General features: G+C 38.0%; 1 protein-coding gene across 2 annotated transcripts in view; it reads right to left on the bottom strand.

Moving 5' to 3' along the window:
• Window positions 1–18,903, bottom strand: part of RFX6 (regulatory factor X6) — a 38,381-nt gene extending 19,478 nt beyond the window's left edge. For both annotated transcript variants that reach the window (XM_085318339.1, XM_085318346.1), the window contains exons 1-6: window positions 18,705–18,903; window positions 18,305–18,470; window positions 16,506–16,629; window positions 14,938–14,999; window positions 7,641–7,718; window positions 3,769–3,796 (exon numbers count right to left, since the gene is read on the bottom strand). In XM_085318339.1, the coding sequence (XP_085174465.1) occupies window positions 3,769–3,796; window positions 7,641–7,718; window positions 14,938–14,999; window positions 16,506–16,629; window positions 18,305–18,470; window positions 18,705–18,903 (657 nt within the window). The remainder of the gene's footprint in view (window positions 1–3,768; window positions 3,797–7,640; window positions 7,719–14,937; window positions 15,000–16,505; window positions 16,630–18,304; window positions 18,471–18,704) is intronic.
• Between the last annotated feature and the right edge of the window lie 733 nt (window positions 18,904–19,636).

Here is a 19,636-nt window from a genome sequence, read left to right as displayed (position 1 = left end):
ACAATATGGTTTCAATATTGCATTTCAGTAAAGGATGGTATTCCCAGAGGTTGTGTGTTCTCTAGCTACTTTGTTGATGCACTGTCAACACTGACTCCAAGCTAATATAAATTCCTCCTGAATTATACTAAATTCTGCTGATCTGAGTATTCCCTGCAGTTCTTAAGAGTTTSTCTCTTAAACCTCTTTGGCTTGTGACATCTGAAATACCAAAGACAAATCTCATACTAGTTACAGACTGAAAAAAGGTCTTGAAGAAGGATTAAGATGCTAGCCTTTGGAGAAATGAGACTTGCAAAGTATGAAATAACAGTGATCTTGTAGGTATGGATGCATACCATGCAGCAAAATATGGTAAATCCACTATAGATATAGACTCCTAATTTATTATTTTTGCAAAGACTTGGCTTAGCCTACTTTTCTGCAAAGCTGAACAGTAACATTCTGTAATGATATAATATTACTATGCTTATATTTATAGTGCACATCACATTACACTTAGTACATTCTAAAATGATATAATTACGATGAAACTTTCTATCCTCCAGGGAAACAGTAAAATCTGTRTTATGCTGCTGTTCTTACTGACTGAATTATGCGTATTCCCATAGCTTTGCATTCAAACCTAGAGAAGACTATTTGGCTAAAACCCTTTGTTCCATTTTAGCCCACACAGTCCTCATTTGAATGCAGTGCAGACAGCTTTGAGCAGGTCTTCTGTATATTCCTGCAGCAAATCCACTACCACTGCATAGATTTTCCTTTCACTAGTGGATGGAATTTATGACTATGCACTAGAAATTTAAACAGTACTTGAAGTTGCTTTTTTATATCACTTTGCATACAGTCAGATTTCACTGAGGTCAGAATAAAAGTATAGATAAATATAGTGCAAAAGGGAGTATTTTCTTATAAAAGTTGATTCACCAAGTGGAGGTGAGTTTCTCAAACTTTGAATTCAGAAAATTACAGCTGTAGCTGGCTTGTTCATCATATATATCCTTGATTTTTAAAGGGTGATGTGTCTGCCAAAACACACAGCAAAGAATGAAAACATATATTATGCAAACAACACTTTGCCTACACTATTTACTATTCAAATACATAAAAAGCCCCAAGTCAAAGAAATGATAGAAAWTCAGAGACATTAATACATCTTTGCGACAATATTTCTGCAATTTTACATTTGTCTATTAGTATCAGGAGTTTCTTTTTTTTTTTTTTCCTTAACAACAGGAGTAATCTGGATGGCTTCATTATGCAATTACCCATGAAATATATTAAAAGCTCTGATTAAAAGGAATTAGTTCATTTAAAAGAAGGCAGTGTTGGTGGCGGGAGGTTTAAGAAAAGATCATTTGCAGTGTTTTTCAGCTTGCTAATGGACTTATATGACTGTCCCTCAGTTCTAGGTTTAATATTTTAACCCACTACCTCTTGCCCTTTCAATTTAATGCCATCTGTTTCTAATGRCCATTTAACATTAAGATAATGACACTAATATTATCTGCCTAATTAACCATGCAGACTCTAATGGTGCACTAACTGGTTTAGATAAAAGAATTTGCTGCTATCTCCCCCTACAGAGAGAATACTAAAAAACGTGATAAAACATACCAGAAGTAAACAGTGTCCCTGGCACTCAATAAGTGTTCATTCAAATGCCATTTACTCAGTATATTTAGACAATCACTGCTTTAACATCTTTTCAATGTCTTTACGTTTCTACTGAGAATTACACCTTATGCAATCATTGTAAATCTTTGTGGAATAACTAATTATATATGCGTTCAAGCAAGTGAATAATGATATATCATCTCTTCACTTTAGTAGAAACTTTGAATAAACCAAAATTGTTAAAATTCAATTTTGATCATTAAAGCCAGTTTTTGTTTTAAGACCTGCCTGAATAATTTCAGACAAGACAGAGCTAGGCAATACAAACCTCACATTGCTGTATCCTTTCCCACTTATTTCCATTGACATCTCTGGGATTCTCTTTTTTAGGAGGACCCAGATATTGAATGCTGGGGCAGAAACAAGACAGATAAAAGGGAATACCACATCTGAGATGGAAGTAAAGTGTGCATTCACGCATTCACTTAAGTCAAGGGAACTAGAAATTTCCCATCCCCAAACGCTTAAAGAACGAATGCTATAATATTGCTCATGAATCTTTGAATATATTGGGGATATCCCAAAGCACAGCACTATCTTTTTATGATAAGACAACTGATTATCTGGACAGGGCAATTGCAGTGGATTTAATCTATCTGAACCTCAGTAAAACACCTGATGTGGTGTCACCACGGGAAATGATTAGTTATGCTGGTGAGAATGGGGATTAGTACAAGAATGTAAAATGTTTAAGGAACTGGCTCCAGCTGAAATGATAACAAGTTGTGTTGACAAGGAAACTACTGTGTTGAAAAGGGATTGGAGTGAAGATTCTCAAAGATCAAACCTGAGTCTGTCCTACTGAGAATTTCATAGATGACATTGGCTGATCTGTGTTAATGAAATCATCAGTAAAGAGGAAGACCAAGAGGTCATGCAGAAATATCTGGATAGTTCTGAGACAGTGGTAATAAAGGGGATGAAAATCAATAGCACAAAGCTGCACTCCCAAGGAGCAATAAGAATTTCTGCTATCAGCTAGGAATTGCTTATCTGGAACTGAAAAGGAAGGAGAAAGACCTGCTGTGTATCAGCTGATCACAAAAGCTATATTTAGTTGGGTAAATTAAATGGCATCAGGAAACATTCCCAGGAAATGAAATGCTATTATTTAGAATGGGTCTTGACAAGCTTTTGGCTGATGCCAGTTAGAAGTCAACCAAACAACTACTGGTCACACTTCAACAGTTACTGCGTGCCAGGGACTTTCCTCCCTGGCAACGTAATTTAGACGTGCCTATCTTGTTATATAAGATTAGAGTGTTTAATACAATGGCTTCAGGCTACTCCATGATGGTTGAACTCTAATGTCAAAAAACAATCCCAGCAGCAATCTTTAACCCTCCATCTAGCAGTACAAAAATTCATAATTTTCTAGTGTTAAGGTGACCAGACCAACATGAGCAAGAGTACAGATGTGAATATACAAAAAAAAGGCATAGTCCTAGAGAAGGGACCATCAGATARGATATTCCCAATAGGAACTGAGACATGCCATTTACAAAACTTTTGTTAGATCTTTGTTCTAGAAAGATATTCAATTTGGAGCAAACACAGTGAAAAGTTGTAAAGTGCTCAGAAGTGACTGAAAGCTGTTGTTTGTTCCATCTAGCAAGGCAAAGAAAAGACATGTAGGAAAATGCCATGAAAAGAGCAAAAAAAAAATAGAAAGACAATGCTAGACAAGAGAAAACAGGTATAAAATTAAGTTTATTAAAAATCATCTTCCAGCTTCCAAACAAAGAAATAAGATTCTTTAAAAGTCCTCTTCTATAGAAGTAATGGATGCCAAAAAAAAAAAAAAAATTAACAAGCTAGAACTTGCTCTTTTTATTTAGAGGTGTTTATAAAGCTCTGTAGGTATGGGGAACTGGACTGGAAAATGGACCGCAGAAATTGCCTTCTAACCTTACGCTCTTTTGACTATTTAGAGGAGCAAATAYTACTCTTCCTCATCATGAAGAATTCAGTCTAGTTTTTAATGCAAATTACTATTGAAATTTTCAAAGAAATGAATATGAAGAAAACTGCAGATCACAAATACTATTTTGATTATGACAGAAAGGAAAGGAAACACACTACAGCACTTACCTCATTCTTCAACTTGCTTCCAGAGAATCTTTAAAAATAAATACATTTGTTTATTTTTTCATGAGCAGAGAATTTTTAATTTTTATATATAAAGCATATAAAGTAAAATATACAAATAATATAATCTAATATTATTATACTACAATAATATAGCAGTAAAATATACATTTAGACAATGCATCATTATACTTATTATAATTTATATACACATATATACACACATACATATATATTTATAAAATAGATCAGAAAAATAACCATGTGCTCCTCCAAATGTAACTATAATAAAAATCTTTTTTTTCTTAACTTTTTCAATTAGCTTGCAAGTGCCTGAGGATATCAGGGAACCTACTGAAGATGACTTCTAAAAATGAGAATTTAGATCATTGACCAAGTAGCAAAGTACAAAACTCAGTTTCAATTTTTTCCTTGGATCTTTGTAATTTCATAAATGTCAAAAGGGTAGCATAGGTGCAAGTCCATGAGGTCTTTACCAGGAAATCCATAATATTTTAGATATGGCTGAGTAAATTCATAATAGAAAAAAATAYATCCAGAATTTCCACTTTCGAGGAGAATGAAGAAAGTATAATGATTTTCCACTCTCTTTAACCATAACATTATTTTGATGCAGGTGAAATGCACCTCTGAGATGAAAGTTTCCTTAACCATCAGAAATGTTTTGCAAGTGTACTGATTGTGATATTAATAATCCACATAAAAGATCCTCAATGAAGTCATTGGATTATAAGGCAGCTCTACAGTGTAGAAACTAGAAAACACTTATTTTAAATTATAAACCAGAGAATCTCTAAGGATATTGTTTTATATGGATCAGTAAAATGATAACAGTGTAAGTTAATTACAGCTTGTTTGATTATTGATATTTCCCATTCTGCTGGCTGCCAAGTGATAAGATTCTGTGGGCAATAGGAAATGTTTTAATTATTAGCAGTAATACTGTGATTTCATGCTGTTGAGATTCTTTGCTGGTGAGGAAGAAACCCAGTGGCTGAGCAGTTGCCTGCCTGAGCCCCACACACAGGSAAGTGACAGTTCTTGTTACGTTATGATCTAGTGTATAGACTTCCCTTGTTTGCTGATAGATGAGCAAGAGAAATGGCACAAATCAGTTGACTACAACGTGGAGCTAATTGGCTTCACAGCTAGGTGTGTTTTTTGTGGATCATGGATTGAGTGGCAAGAGGACATTAATTTACAGGAAAAACAGCAAGCAGTCTGTGCTAGCATTGGTCTTCCAGAGCCTTAATCATTAGCTAAAGTTATACTTCTCATAATACTGTGTATATTAATGATTTTTGGTGTTAGCATATGCTCCCTCTACAGCACAAGGCCAGGTATTTAGAAAGAATTGTAAGGTCAAATTTTCAGTGGAATTTAGGAATTCAAGCATCTACATCCAATATTTTGAGACTATTGTATTCAGCTCAATTTCCTAAATATATTAAYGACAGCTAAGTGCTGCAGCCCTCCAGCTGACATTCCATAAAGTCACAATATCATATCTGCCAGTCACATTCAGGTGTATTCGATATCTTAGGGCAACTGAAAGAGCAATATACTTAGGCAACTTGGCTGAGACCCATTGACTCTTCCATTTTTTGACAAGTTGTCTCTAATTTGCAAGCCATAGGGTAAAGACCTCTCTATGAGGATATTATTTGTGCCGGTGAGCATGATGTGATCTGAAACCATTATCAAACCATTCATTTTTCCTGCCTATTTCTGCCCCAGGCTTGGTCCAGAAACCATTTTTACAGCCCGCTTACTAGATCATATATCAGACAAAGGGGAGATTTTCAGATATTTCATTATATTCAGTAGCCAACAACTGTGACACTCACACAGAAGTCTCAAGCTTGAATTTCTACACTGCTAAACACTTTTCTTCCCCAGGAGCTGGATCTTAACCCCATGCTACTAAGTCATTCTCTTTGCATAGTTATATACAAGCATGGTAAGGGATAAGACTATGTGAAGTCAGCAATTGAGCTTCTGCTCTAAAGCAATTACCAAGGAGGTAATTTGAACACTGGAACGTGAAAATTCAGCACCTCCTAAATGAGAGCATGAGAGCATGAAGCTTAATACCAAAATAAGGTTCATAATTGGCAAAACCAAACAATTCATAAGCTGACCATTTAGTCCCTCTTCTCATATTTCTTTTTAGGTTTAGTTAAGGTCACAGAAATAATAGCAGCGCATTTATAAAAGCTACATCAGAAACCAGCAGTAGAAACTATGGCAGCCCAGAACTCACACCATGTTTCCCATATGGGCTCTGTAACTCATACTAAGCTGTGCTGTCATGTCTGGTGTGGACTAAACTGGTTTAGGTGCCTCAGCATCAGATTGCCATTGTAGATTGTCAGACTGCTACTGATGCACCTGAGATGGTCCTTCACCTGCTCGATTTTCTGATTTGTCTGGATCTCATTTTAAAGCACTTACTTCTCATTCATTGTAATGATGCCTAATATTGAGCTACAAATTTCTGTCATAAACAAACCACCTAAAAGTTAGGTACTGCCAGATAGGAGTCCCCTGGTGGATTTGGCAGCAGTTGCCTAAGGATGTTTAAATACATCATGTGGGATTTTCAAAAGTGCCCAAATATCTCATTGCTATGACTTAATGATTGTCAGCAATATGACTATGCCTGAAAATCTCAGAGGGTATCTTTGTACATCTTCATGTGACCATATATCCTTGGAAATCCAGCCCTGGGGAATTTTGCAGACCTTCTAGTATATCTGCACTTATCATTGCTAGAGTGTACAAGGATAGAGTTCTGAATAAAATGGTACTGGCTGAGATAAAGCTGAAGACTAAGAATTATTGTATYCCCTTTTGTGAAGCTAATTGTCTTTTGGTCAATTAAATGAGCAATTTGTTTAAGATAATTCTGTACTATGAAATAATCTCATATAGCTGTGTACCACCAACACCTCCACAGCTCTGGATAAATATTGGATAAGGAAATGGCATATTCAGCTCTATTAAACCTGAAGTCTTGCAGTGGAAAGATCCCTCTTTTTCAGCATCACTGCCAACATTATGCTCAGTTTTTACACTTGCCCTATTGTATGGACATAACCTGAACCTGCCAGTGGTTGAATTTTCTGTGTGTGATCATAAACTCATTTATTCCTTTCCTTTCTCAGAGTTCCCACTTATATAAGTATACTGCCATAGACAATAAAAGCCGTCATTCAAGCCATATGTGAACAGAGACATTTGTTCTACGAACTATTAATCTTTGGTAAACCAACAGGCAGCTATCGTAACGTATTGATCCTGCTAGCTGTCCCTTAAATAAATATAATTAGAGCTTCCTGGGTTAGGTTTAAACAGATATTAGCCAGTCAAAGGACCAGTAAATATTAATCTACATTGACCCCTCCCTCTTGCCCACAGGTGCCAGCTTCACACCATTCTCCAGATGTTTCATAATGGGAAGCTGTCCTAGGGAAAGCACTCAGAGGGTGACGCACATGCAATCAAAATGAGACAAGTGTTCTGAAAATTGAGCTTTTTGCCATACACTTGAACAAATCCTCAGCTAGTGTAAACTGATGCAGCTCTACGCTGATCGCAGTGAAGCCATACTGGAAGATATTAGCCAAACATCTAGATCATGCATTAAAACAAAACACGGGTCCTTAGGGAAAAAAACTGCTGCCTGATCTGGGAATAACRTATGTTGAGATCTGCAGCAATACTAGTTCTGGTATCAAAAACAATTAGTGTCCTACAAATACCTTTCTCAGGGAAGGTTAAGATTAGATAATCACAGATCATCTTTCTGAAGCATTAGCAGAGGTTAAGTCTCAGAAGTTATGTTACTGTACCTTGTTAAGCCTTTTCCAGAATACACGGAGTGGTAGTATGCACTACTTTCTTTAATCCCAATTCCATAATAGTGATATCTGTGAAAAAGAAGAGGATTATTTATATTTTTGGATGAAATATCAAGTAAATAAAACAATTTGCCAAGTTGATTTTCAATGCCTTATGAAAATTTTTCTTAACAGTATCTACTAATTCCTTTCATTGAGTTGGAATAAATTCTGGTCTCATAGAAAACAATATTGTCACTGATTTGATCCAAAATTCATGGCTAGCATCTTCCTTAAATTTACAACAATTTCTCTCTTACAAGAATATAGCTGGAATATCAGATCTTCCAGACTCATATTGAAACTTTTCTCTAATGTGCATTCTCTTTCATTTTCCTTTCAGCTTGTAGAAAAGGTGCTGGATTCATCCATCTACGTTTAYTTTTTCAGGCTTACCACTGTTGTATCTAGATAGTCCCATAAAGGACCATTTAGTTGAAAATAACTCCACAGCACTTATCTTCAGCCTCCTATGACTAGCAGTGCTAACATGTCATTCATTCATTCTTCTCTTAGGTTGTAGGCTGACCGGCTCTGCTGAATTATTTAGCTGCTTAAGCCTCAGTTGTCTCCCTTGCTGCTCTCCTGTAGTTTATTCCCTCAAAACAGAACTGGAAGAAGGAAACATGTGCCAGTGGCTCAGCMTCTGCAATGCTGAGCACAGCATCTTAACCTAAGACACTAATAAATACAGGCAGTGCTAAGGAACCTGGCTGTGTAACCACTGCTTTCCACTGACTTTGCTACAAAAGCAGTGACCTTCTGAAGTAGCCCAGGACAGCAAGCTGGCGGCAGCTATTTCTTGACTGGTCAGCGCAAAGTTTGTTTGAGTTCATCTGTCAAAGGCGATAGGCCTTGTCTTAAAAATTCAAGTAAATAGATTAAAAAACTGAGTTAAATCAAATTGAATTATTAATACTATAGACAATGCATTAAGGATGATTTTGTCTAGACTGAAGTCAGCTCGAAAATACCATGGTAATTGATTTAACTGAACTGCTTTAAAGTAAGACTTCTAGTTCAAGCATATGACATGTAAATCAGGTCTAACATACAGATAACAGTTTGAATGCAGTGGAGTCATTCAGTTTGCCAGAAAGATCAGTTATGCTGAGATCCCTGACTGTATAATTTAGATAAAAACAATAAATGTAGTAACAGATTTTAAAAGCAACCCATCAATAAAAGCCACTTATATCTATATCATCTTCTTGATTATAAAATATAGAGTTATATGGTGCCTTTTGGTGACAAAAATCACAGAGTTATAACCTACTTTACTAACTTTCCATATTAATCTCTTCAGCACCAAACTTTTAATGTATTAAAGGAAAATACAGCTAGAGGGAGAGGCATCTTGATGAAGAAATTCCKTTAGGTCCAAACTAGTTGTTTAATTACAAAATCACGTCCCAGGAAAGGTTTACACCACATACCCCTGGACATTTTCCTTTCTTTTCTGTGGTGTCTCATTGAGGCTTAACCCAGTTTGAGACCACACTGACTCTTGTAGGCATTGATTTCACATGGGTCAGGTACCTAAAAACAATTAAGTGATCCAACTTCCTCATACTGGTTAAGAGGATATTATGTTTTTTATTATGTAAAATCATTTTTAAGGAAAGCTTAAAAATCAGCCTAAGAAGAAAAGGAAGAAAACCACGTGCTCTGAAACTAATCAAAATTATAGCCAGCATAACAGATTCTTATTTTATTGGCTCATAGAAATGTCACAAAGAACTACTTTTGAAAAATAAATTAACTCTTTTCCTCAGCACAACAGACCTAAGCAATGACAGTGCATTAAAAGCCATAGACATTGACAATGTAATGAAGTTCATTGTTGAATCAGYTACCACCAAGAGAATCATCAATGAAGTAAAATAGACAAGGGTAAAAACGAAACACTTATGCCTTCAGATGTGCTAAACATACAGTGGACTGACACACAATATGAACCTTAATCTAGCGCCACAAGTACATACTTAAAGTTGAGTCACTGCACTGACTTCATTGAAACTACTCAAAAGCTTAAAGAAATGTGCATCCTTAAGATACAAAGCCTCCAGCAAACAGTTCACAGAACACAGGATGAAATAATCTCAGCTCACCTCTATTGTTTCCAGTGATGCCCATTTTAACAAAAAAATAACAAGTTTACTGTTTGTTCTTGTATAGGATTAACATAAATAAGAACAAAAAGCTCAAATGCTTTATATTTCAAAAACTGACTAAAGGCATTAGATACTAATGATATCCAAGAAAATTTTTGTTAGGGTGATAATGTTTACTTTGCCCTGATAGCTTTGAAAATTTCAGTCGATGTAGTCCTTCTACTTCTGGGTAATCTGTTGTGTGCATTCAGGATTTTACAGCTAAGAATATGTGATAGAAAGTGGCTGCTGTTAAATGTATCACTGCTATTATAGCTTGCCTGAAACTTGTGAGTCTAGAGTGGTACCTGGTGACCCTTAGAAGGGCCAAAAGTTTCTCACCTATTTCTTTAATATCAGTTATTTGTCAAAAGTACATTTTTCTAAGAGATTCTGATGTGGTGAGGTATACCTGAGTAGGCCAGTTTTAAATATCTGTTAACACTCAGAAGTAGGGCCATCTGCTCATGACAGCTCCCCTTCTATCCAATAAAGTCAAAGCTGATTGATCAAATCAAAGTGATACTTCAAGGTGGCTTAGGATGCAAATGTGACCTTTCATTAAATGTCACAATGCTAAGCAGTTGTTCTCCATTTCATATACAGCAGTGTGTCACCTGTGTTATGAATTAAAGTCATGAAGGTTTTCACTCATTACTTTTGGTTTAGCAAGCATTAAGCAGGTGGACTTGGACCAAACACCCGGATCTGAAATTTCCTAATATTAGACAGACTTCAGACATAAATGCTAAAGGCATGAACGTTTTTTTTTTCACCACAATTAAGTTATTTTAGATGTGACATAAGAAGTATTGGAAATATACATGCATCAATTCTCTGAAAAAGCAACATTTACTGTGCATTGAACTGGATAAAACACAAGGCAGAGCTATGATTCCTTCTTTAAAAATGTTATATGCACAGTGCTATATTTCTCATTGCCCATGCAAGCAAGTAGTTGCCTATGTCTCATTCCAATCTCCCACATCTGTTTCAATCACATGCCATTTTTTAAATTTCAAAAGTAAAATTTCCCACTTTGACCACAAATTTGAAATTCTCTACTGATAAAGTTGGAGTATGCTAGAGGCCAAGGAAAAGCAACACCTCTCCACAAGGTTACAATTCAATATCTGGGTTTTTCAGTATCTGAGGTGATACTCAGTATCACCGTATTTGGGCTAGAAATAGAACTGTTGTATGACTTGGATTCTCAGTCTTCCAGTGGCAGGCAAAATATTTGTTCCTGCTCTGGAATGTCCCAAGATATCAGATTTTAACATCGTTACACTTTGTTATGTAAGGAAGAGATATTTTCAGTACCTTTTCAGTTTGCCATAAAGGTCTAATTTCATTTAGTGATTTGTGTAGTTGAACTTACAGTACCAAAAAAATCAGCTTTCCAGTCACGACACAGAACCAATAAAAAAATCATAATCTGTACTTTTCAAGCTCTATCTGGCATACTTTTATAGAGTAATAACACATAAAGATTTTTATTCTATTATAACCTGAATTATCTGAACAGCTTGCTTTGGATTCCCTGCTGTAAGTAATATACCCATCCCAGACACACTGATAACATCTTTAATCCACAATTTCAAGTATCCTCTTTCTGTCTCTTTGTATGCATATATGTACGTACATGTACAGAATATATGTATTTTTCAAGTTGTATTTCTATCACAATTTATAAAATGAAATCAGTCATGAAAAGGAACTTATTCTCAATTTTCCTAACAAACCTTCAAAAGAAACAAATTGAACTGCTTTCCTCTTTAAATTTCAGCAGTTTGTTGTAACATATGTTCCTATGCAAGTAGTAGTCCTGATTTTAGCATACACTGACACAAATGATAGCTGATAAGGAAATGATAGGCTTAAGCTGTTCAGGGACTTGCAATAACTTGTTATCGCAGGGCCAGCTGCCATATCAGTTTTATTAACCCACTAAATCACTCCTAATAAATAAGATAATAGTTTTCAGACATGATGGATAAAAGCTAAGATTTAGCATTGATCAAAGTCTACAAAGAAATTAAATTGTAACTTGAGCTCAAACAGCCTTCTTTGTGTATGGTCTGAGTAGTAAGCACACTTTCCCAAATTATTGTTTCAGGTAATTCATGGACCATGAAGACTGTAACCAAATTCTAGTTGTTGCTGTAGTATGTACAACATTACCTATGCAAAAAGGTAAATCCAAAACCTGTTCCAAAGACAGCTGGTGCTTATGAAATACTAATTTAATAGAGGAGTTTGCAGTATTTATGGTGCTGGGCCTTCTCCCATGAACACGGATAAGGAAAACCTCTTCTACCTTTCAGCAATCTGGAGTGATTAGCACAGGCATCAGACATGAGTGAATATTGTTTATTTAACAAAATTCTGTGTTGTACCTTCTCCTCCAAGGGGAAGGATAGTTTTAAAGAAATGTTTTAGCATTGACAACAATTTTAGTATAAATGATTTATTGGATACAAGCATACAGAGACTCTGACTCTGAGGATCAAAGTTCTAGGATTTACAAGACACATTTTTAAGTCCCTTCTTTGCCCAGAACCTGAGATGAGAAACACTGCTCAGAAGAGGAATTAAAATTTACATATCTCACAGCTTAGACCTACACCCTAATTATTCTCTTTCAAACCAATCCATGCTCATGAGAATGCTGGAAAGGGCCTGGTTCAGTGTTTCAGGGTTTCAGCTTGTTCTAGTTGAAACTTTCTAGTTTCAGGGTTGAAGAATAACTTCAGGGAACTGACGTCCTTTCCCTTCTGATCATGCCCATGCTCTGTCAATGCATTGCTATGTATAACAAATGTAGTAGGCAACAAAGTACTTTACTCTTGGGAAATTAGCCTTTTTTCTTTTTCAGTGTAATAACGATGATTCCTTTGGAGAAGAATTCTCTTTTTGTTTCATGCTTTTGCAGCATCTAACTTAGTAAAGCCCTGGACAATGATTAGAGCTCCCAGGTAACACCATAATACAAAGCATCACTGTCAGGAATAGTTGTTAGGACAATTACTGCTCCCACTATTATTATCCAAATAATGACAGCAATAACAGAAATAAGACAATGTCAGTGCACTACCATGCTTTAAATATAGAATTTAAATGCTAGCGTCTTTTAACAATCACAGTAACACAGCTTCATTCRAGACAGAATCATTTTACATTCAGAGTCTATACTGACTCAAGGGCAGAGTATAACCAGTCATTTACTGAAACTGGTGAACAGTTCATTAATTTGCTCATTCATTTAATGGAAATACTTCTGTAAACGATACTTGTGTGATTAACTGCTATGTGATGAAGACAGAAGTGAGTGTAGTCCTAAGTGAGTATACGGTTCTGAGGAGAATATGATCCACAAAACATTGGAGATCCTAATTACTATTTATACTGCCACTTCTCTATGTCTATCTGCTGCTGCATAGAATCTCTAAACTGAAGTTATTGTCACTCATGCCTCTTGTGAGGTCCTCTTTTGCACAGCCAGAACAATGTAAATGTACCTTAGTGGAAATGTGTGTCAGAGAGGAAAAATCTCTGTGGATAAGTCTGGTGRAAAAAAGAGAAACAAATGCCAGATGTTCAAACAAAACCTGCAGATGCCTCATCTCTTTGAAGAAATTCTTCAGAAATTGTCATATGAAAACATGAGACATTAATACTACCAAGATCAGTAGAGCTGTAGGATCTGCTGAGGAAATGATGGACACGAAGTATTTCTGTGCTAATACTGTTAAATGTCTTAGGGAAAAAGGGCATATAGTGACACAGGTCTTGATCTGATTAATTTTCTGGCTACATTCCCATGTTTATTAGATTTGAAACATACTCTTTTAATTTATGTTGATTTACTGTGCTTTAAATTATTCACATACATGATACATCTTGGAAGTTTGGATCCTGTTTGGGTCTTGCTTATCAATTTATTAGACAAATCAGATCAAATGTATAAGRAGCATTCAGGGGAATTTTCTTCTTRTATTCTCTCATTCATTATAACCTGAAAGTGGTTCTCCAAATACATTCAGTTATGAACCTGAATAAGACTTAACTGAGACACTAGTGAATTAGTAAGTTATCATTTATTCCTGTACATACTGTGAATGCCAGATCTCCTTAAAACCTAAACACAACACCAGCAGAAAATGTCCAGCTACAAAGCTGGTTAAGACTACATAAGCTTGTACCTATAACCACAGCTGAACTTCACCACAGCAGTAATGCATGAAATCCCTCTTTACCCCCGAAAAGATGTTTAATTACTCAAAGCTCCTTTCTAATAGTAACTCTGCTCCAAAGCCTTATTTTCAATATCTGTAGGTCATCTKCAGAAGGAAAAATTAATTTCAGTTCCAGTTTTCTTCTATATAATATAGGTTATGTCTATTTGTTTCTCCTGAAAAACTGTAAATTATGAATTTGTAAGATTGTTTCAGAAACTATGAAAAAAAATGACATTTGATTAAAAAAAAGAAAATTGTTGTATGTAGACTTTATGTCCCTTGGATTTTTATTAATTATTATTAAAAAATGTACTTGAATTGCAGTCCAGAAACAGAATATCTTTGTAAAAATTGAATTGAAATTTTTTCCCAGCTTCATTTAAACCCTAACAAAAGCTAATCTAAAATCTCCAATATATTCTTCAGTAAAACTAGGATGGCCTAAAAAAAGTAAGCCAAAAGAAATCCATATTGTTATGGGGAGAACAAAAGGAAAGTTGACAGATTTGCAAAAAGGCAACTAAAACCATAGCTAAATTGTACATTATGTATAGAAAGACTAACAGTTGCAACAAATAAATGACTAAATGTTATATGTGTGTATAAATATATTCCAACAAGTTCATGACTCTGTAATGACGAATTTAATCAGTTTAATTTTAGAAAATATACCTGTAGTAATGTTTTCAAATTCAAATTCTGTATCAGTTTCATCATGTATATAAAAGATACCACAAATATCTTGCTACCTGAATAAATCCTCCTGTCAATTCATGTATTTTATTACAGACATTGAAACACATGCAACTTCTAGAACATTTTTGGTAAAGGGATGTATAGATAATTGTGCCTTACTTTGAATGACCTCTTGTTCCAAGCCGCCTTGTGGTAAGGAGAGGGAATTTCTGACGAATGGTCTGAAGAGAAAATAACTGTATTAATTTCTAAGAACGATTATATTTCCTTAGGCATCTTTTCATGGAAAAAATGTAAATATATAAATATAAATATGTAAATATATGGCCTAATGTAATTCATGAATAAATATTTTTGATATATAGGTGACAACATAAACAATTGGGTACTTCTATCCCTGTTGATTTTGTACCTCCRGTCTTCCCACTTTTAAAATAAAGCTTATGCTCCCTTTTCATTTTCTCTTCTAACACAAATTCTACTTGTCTTCAGCAGGATGCTGCCAAATATAAGCCCCCAAAGCACAACTGTATCTGTTGCTCAGAGTTATAAAGAAAATCAGGAAAAGATATTGCCTCTAGCTATTTCATTTTCAAGGTCAATCAACTAAAAATGAATTGATTTTTTATTTGAAAATGTGATCTGAAGGTTAAGACAAGCAGATATGCACCTCACGGGTATTTCTGTGTCCTCTGCTATCAAAGTGTTGCACAGTCTTTAATGTATTTATGCAAGTGGAAACCCTACAAAAGTTTCTGTTAACCTTATTTTACATATTCAGAATTAATATTATGAGATTTAATCCAAGTCAAGCAAAATAGTTTGTTAATGAGGTAGAGGCTAGTGCCCTAAAATCATCCTAGCCTTCCTGTAAAAATGCTGCTTAATGCAAAAAGTTTATGAAATAAAAAACTGATTCAGTAACAGAGGCAGATCTAACAGACACATCTAACAGATAAACCACAATCAATGCATTGTTTAAATTGAAAAGTGTTGTGTTCTTTATACTTTCTTAAACTGTTTGTGAAAATTAGACACACACTCTTCCAGTATATCCAGTTCATGAGGAAAAAATTAGTAAGTGAACATTTTCTGAACTGGATTTTAATTCCATTATTATTATTTAATTAAATTAATGCATTTTGCTATCTATGAACATTGAAGAGATCAGCAGTGTTTAAGAAAAGATGATCCTCAAAGCATTTTTGGTTTCCTGTTTCACTAACTACTCAGGATTTAATTTGGAGAGTTCACATCTCACTTTTATTAAATGATTTCAGGATTAATTGTCGAGGAGGATAGAAAAGAGGATGAATCAACATTTTTTCATTCAAGAGCTCTTTGTGTTATTAATTTTTATTCCCCTTCTTGTATTGCTCATTGTGTCACTTCTCACTTTACACACAGCCTTTAGCTTAATTAAAAGTGCCTCTACGTCAGATCTGGTTTGGGGGAAAGAACCCTACGAATGTCACTGTAAAATAAAAGCTCTGGCAGATAATGCCTTTTTGTTATATCACACTGAAAATCAAAGGAAATTTCAGTTTCATTCTCCTAAGGTTGTCATCATGAAATCCCTTGATATGTAAAAGTGTATAGTTTGCTTTGATTCCATGCAGATTAGCAACAGAAAATGTGATTTTGAGAGGCATTATGACACAGGAGTACTAGAATGTGATATTATCTAAGAATTAGTCTAACAAATGATACAGACATTTACTCTTTACCTTCCCAAAAGTTGCAGCACAGGCAGGTTCTAGCTTCTCTTTTCTGCAGAAGTCTAAATAATGTGCATAAAGGATGCATCTTGGTAAACAAACTCCTTCACAAACAATGTAGTTTTCTTCCAGCCTGCATAGAAAAAGAGTCTGCCAGAGTAAGAAGCAACATAGTATGTCTCCCCAATTTAGTTTCCTTCTGCTGTTTTGAACTGCCCCRTCTTCGTCTTCGTTTTACTAAGATTTCCACGACAGCACACAGATGAGTTCCTACTAAACAAGACAGTCACTAGAGAGATACTGACTCCACACTTGGTGGTTAGGATAGTTGCAAAATATGGAAAAAATTGAGCCGGGTACCTCTTCTTAATCTGTCTTTTAAAATTTGTGGATGTTTTTGCTTTTTATAATTAAACAATCACTGTCTAAGAGTTAGCCTGGCACTGAAAAGACCATTAACTAGACTATGAACGACTTGAATTCAAGTCTGTTGGTTGAACAGAGCTGAGGACTTACATCTTCTGTTCCACTGTATCTTTAACACCTGTGCTAATCTCTCTTTTCTTCTTACTTTTGCTTTTTAATTTTCAAACTGGACCTGAAGCTGTTTCTTGACCAAATAATTTTGGGAATCAAAGAACTGGCATCTTTTGAAGGGGATGCATTTTGTATACAGCTTCCTAAACATTTTACAAGTGCCTACTGATGGTCATTAAAATGATATTTCTGAAGTTGAAGTAAAATCTAGTTACCCTCACTTGAACTGAATTCCTGGTAACAGCTGGGTATTTCATTCTTGCCCTGTTTCTTTTCTTTATCAGTTTCCATTATTTGATACTGCTGGAATGCTGTGTAACAAATTTATTTCTTAAAATACATTAACATTTAAGGGAATAAAATAGTATTTGGAATAATTTTGCACTGACTACTTAGATTCAGCTCCTTAGAATTTACTCTCTGCTCTAAGAAATCAGGTGTAAACTAGACTGGGAAAAATGGGAAATTTGGAGTACTCTTGATTTTCAGTTAGAAGTAAAAATATATATTTACAGTCTACATTTTCTAACGAAGTTCCCATTTGGTTCAATAGTACAGGTACCTAATTTCAAGAATGCTTTAATAGGGATCTTTACCAACTAATGTCTGCAAAATTTGACCTCAYACTTGGTTTAATTTTTGCCTAGATAAAATGAAGTTTGGGAGTTCTACCGATGGCAGAATGTAATGTAAAAATACATTTATAAGACCATGAAATATGAGGGGTTACAGCCTTAAAGGAGAATTAAAAACATTAATTTATAAATTTAATTCTTAAGCAATGCTTCAACATTTTGCAAGATTTTCAGTTAACTGCTAATATACATCAATTACCATTGTATTCCTGTGTAATCAGGAAGACCTATTAAGTTCATTTTCATTCTATATTAGGCACATGCACTATATGTTCAGGAACTGATACTTAGTGACTTTATGCTGGAATAAGTTTGAGCTCTTACAGATGGCCACGTATTGTGAGGACCGTCACTTCCTAACATCTGCGTTAACTGATAAACCTCTGTTAATAAAGCTCAAAAAAAAAACATTGAAATTTGAGGGACCTTATTTTTAGTTGAGACTTACTAACTTATTAAAAAAAAAAGCGACAAATATTTCTAAAGGAACYAGCGGAGAGGTGTTTTTTCTCGTCCTCTCAGCTGTTAGGCAGCCGTYCCTCTCGGCGCGAGCGGCGCCTCGGGAGGCGCACCGCTGGCGCGGCGGGCAGGGTCCCCGCTGCGCCGGGGCCGCGGCGGCGGCGGCAGCAGCCCTACCATTGCAGGGTGAGCTGCGTCTGCTTCTTCTTGTCCTTCATGATCTGCGTGATGCTCTTCTTCGGAGACAGGCTCTTGGCGGCGGCTTTCAGTTGGCCGTCGGCAGTGTCTGCATCCTCCTCCTCCGCCTCCTCCGAGGAGAGGACTTCGCTGTTAAAACGTATTTCTGGGCGTGAGGGAGGGAAAAGAAGAGAAACCCAGGCGCGTCAGCACGGCACGGCGGCTCGTCCCGGCGCCCTCGCGGCGCCGCCGCGCCCGTTGAACCGGCGCCTTGTCCGCCGCTGCCTCCGGGCGCGGCCTCCCCGCGACAGCAGCGGCCGCCGGAGTTCCCGGCGCCGCCGCCCCGCCAGCCGCGTCCTGGCTGGAGGGGGCACGAGCGGCCGCCGCCGGGACCCCTTACCTGACTTGATGCCGGCGGGCAGCGCCGGCTCCTGGAGACCCCTCTGGGCGCCGGCCGCGGCGCACAGCCCCTGCTCGGCGCAGGGCAGCAAGTCCCTGCCCAGCAGGTCGGCGTAGCAGTCCTCCTGCGCGGCGGGGGAGACGCCCTGCGCGGCCGGCAGCTGCAGGAAGGCGTCCTCTCTCTCGGCTCCCTCGGCCATGCTCCTCACCGGCTCCTGCCCTGCGCCGCCGCGGCGCAGGCGGCGCCCATGGGCGGTGGCAGGCGACGCGGCGCGACGGGACGGGACAGGACAGGACGGCTTCAGGGCACGGGGGGCGCCAGTGCGGGCATGGGCAGCGCGACCCGCTCGTGCAGAGCCGCGGTCCTCGGCGGGAGACGGTGCCGCCCGGGCGGCAGCGGAGTGAGGGGAGGAGAGGCGAGGCGAGGCGGCGGCGAGGGACGGGTGTGCCCTACGGCGCCCTCCAGGCGGGCGGCATGGCTCCCGTGTGGGGAGAGGCGGCCGCCCGGCGCCACTCCCTCCTCGCCGCCGCTGCCCCCGCGCCCGCGGAGGGGCTGCGCCGGGGGTGCGGGCCTGGAGGGCGCTGTCAGGYGGCAGCGGGGAGGTCTCCCGCCCCCTGCCTGCCTCCTCGCGCCTCGGGGAGCCGGTCCCGCCTGGCCGGGAGGGGACGGGGCATAGTCAAGAGTTCCGGCAGGTTCAGAGGAGCCGGCTCGCAGCGGATCTGCGGGGGACTTAATCATTAACTCCCGCCGGCCGCGACTCCCGCTCGCGCGAGGGAGCAGCTCTTCCCCCGCCTTCCCGCCGCGGGGCCAGGGCACGGGCGGCCATGGGGCTTCTCAGCCCGCGGCGGGGCCAGGGCAGGGCGACCGTTGGGGCACCTCAGCCCGCGAAGCGGCCAGGACGCGGACGGCCGTTGGGGCGCCTCGGCCCGCGG

This window comes from Rhea americana, unplaced genomic scaffold, assembly GCF_003343005.1.
Source record: "Rhea americana isolate MKP2758 unplaced genomic scaffold, rheAme1 scaffold_117, whole genome shotgun sequence".
NCBI classification, from domain to species: domain Eukaryota; kingdom Metazoa; phylum Chordata; class Aves; order Rheiformes; family Rheidae; genus Rhea; species Rhea americana.
The sequence above is the reverse complement of the archived record's forward strand: the minus strand, read 5'-3'. Positions and strand labels throughout refer to the sequence as shown.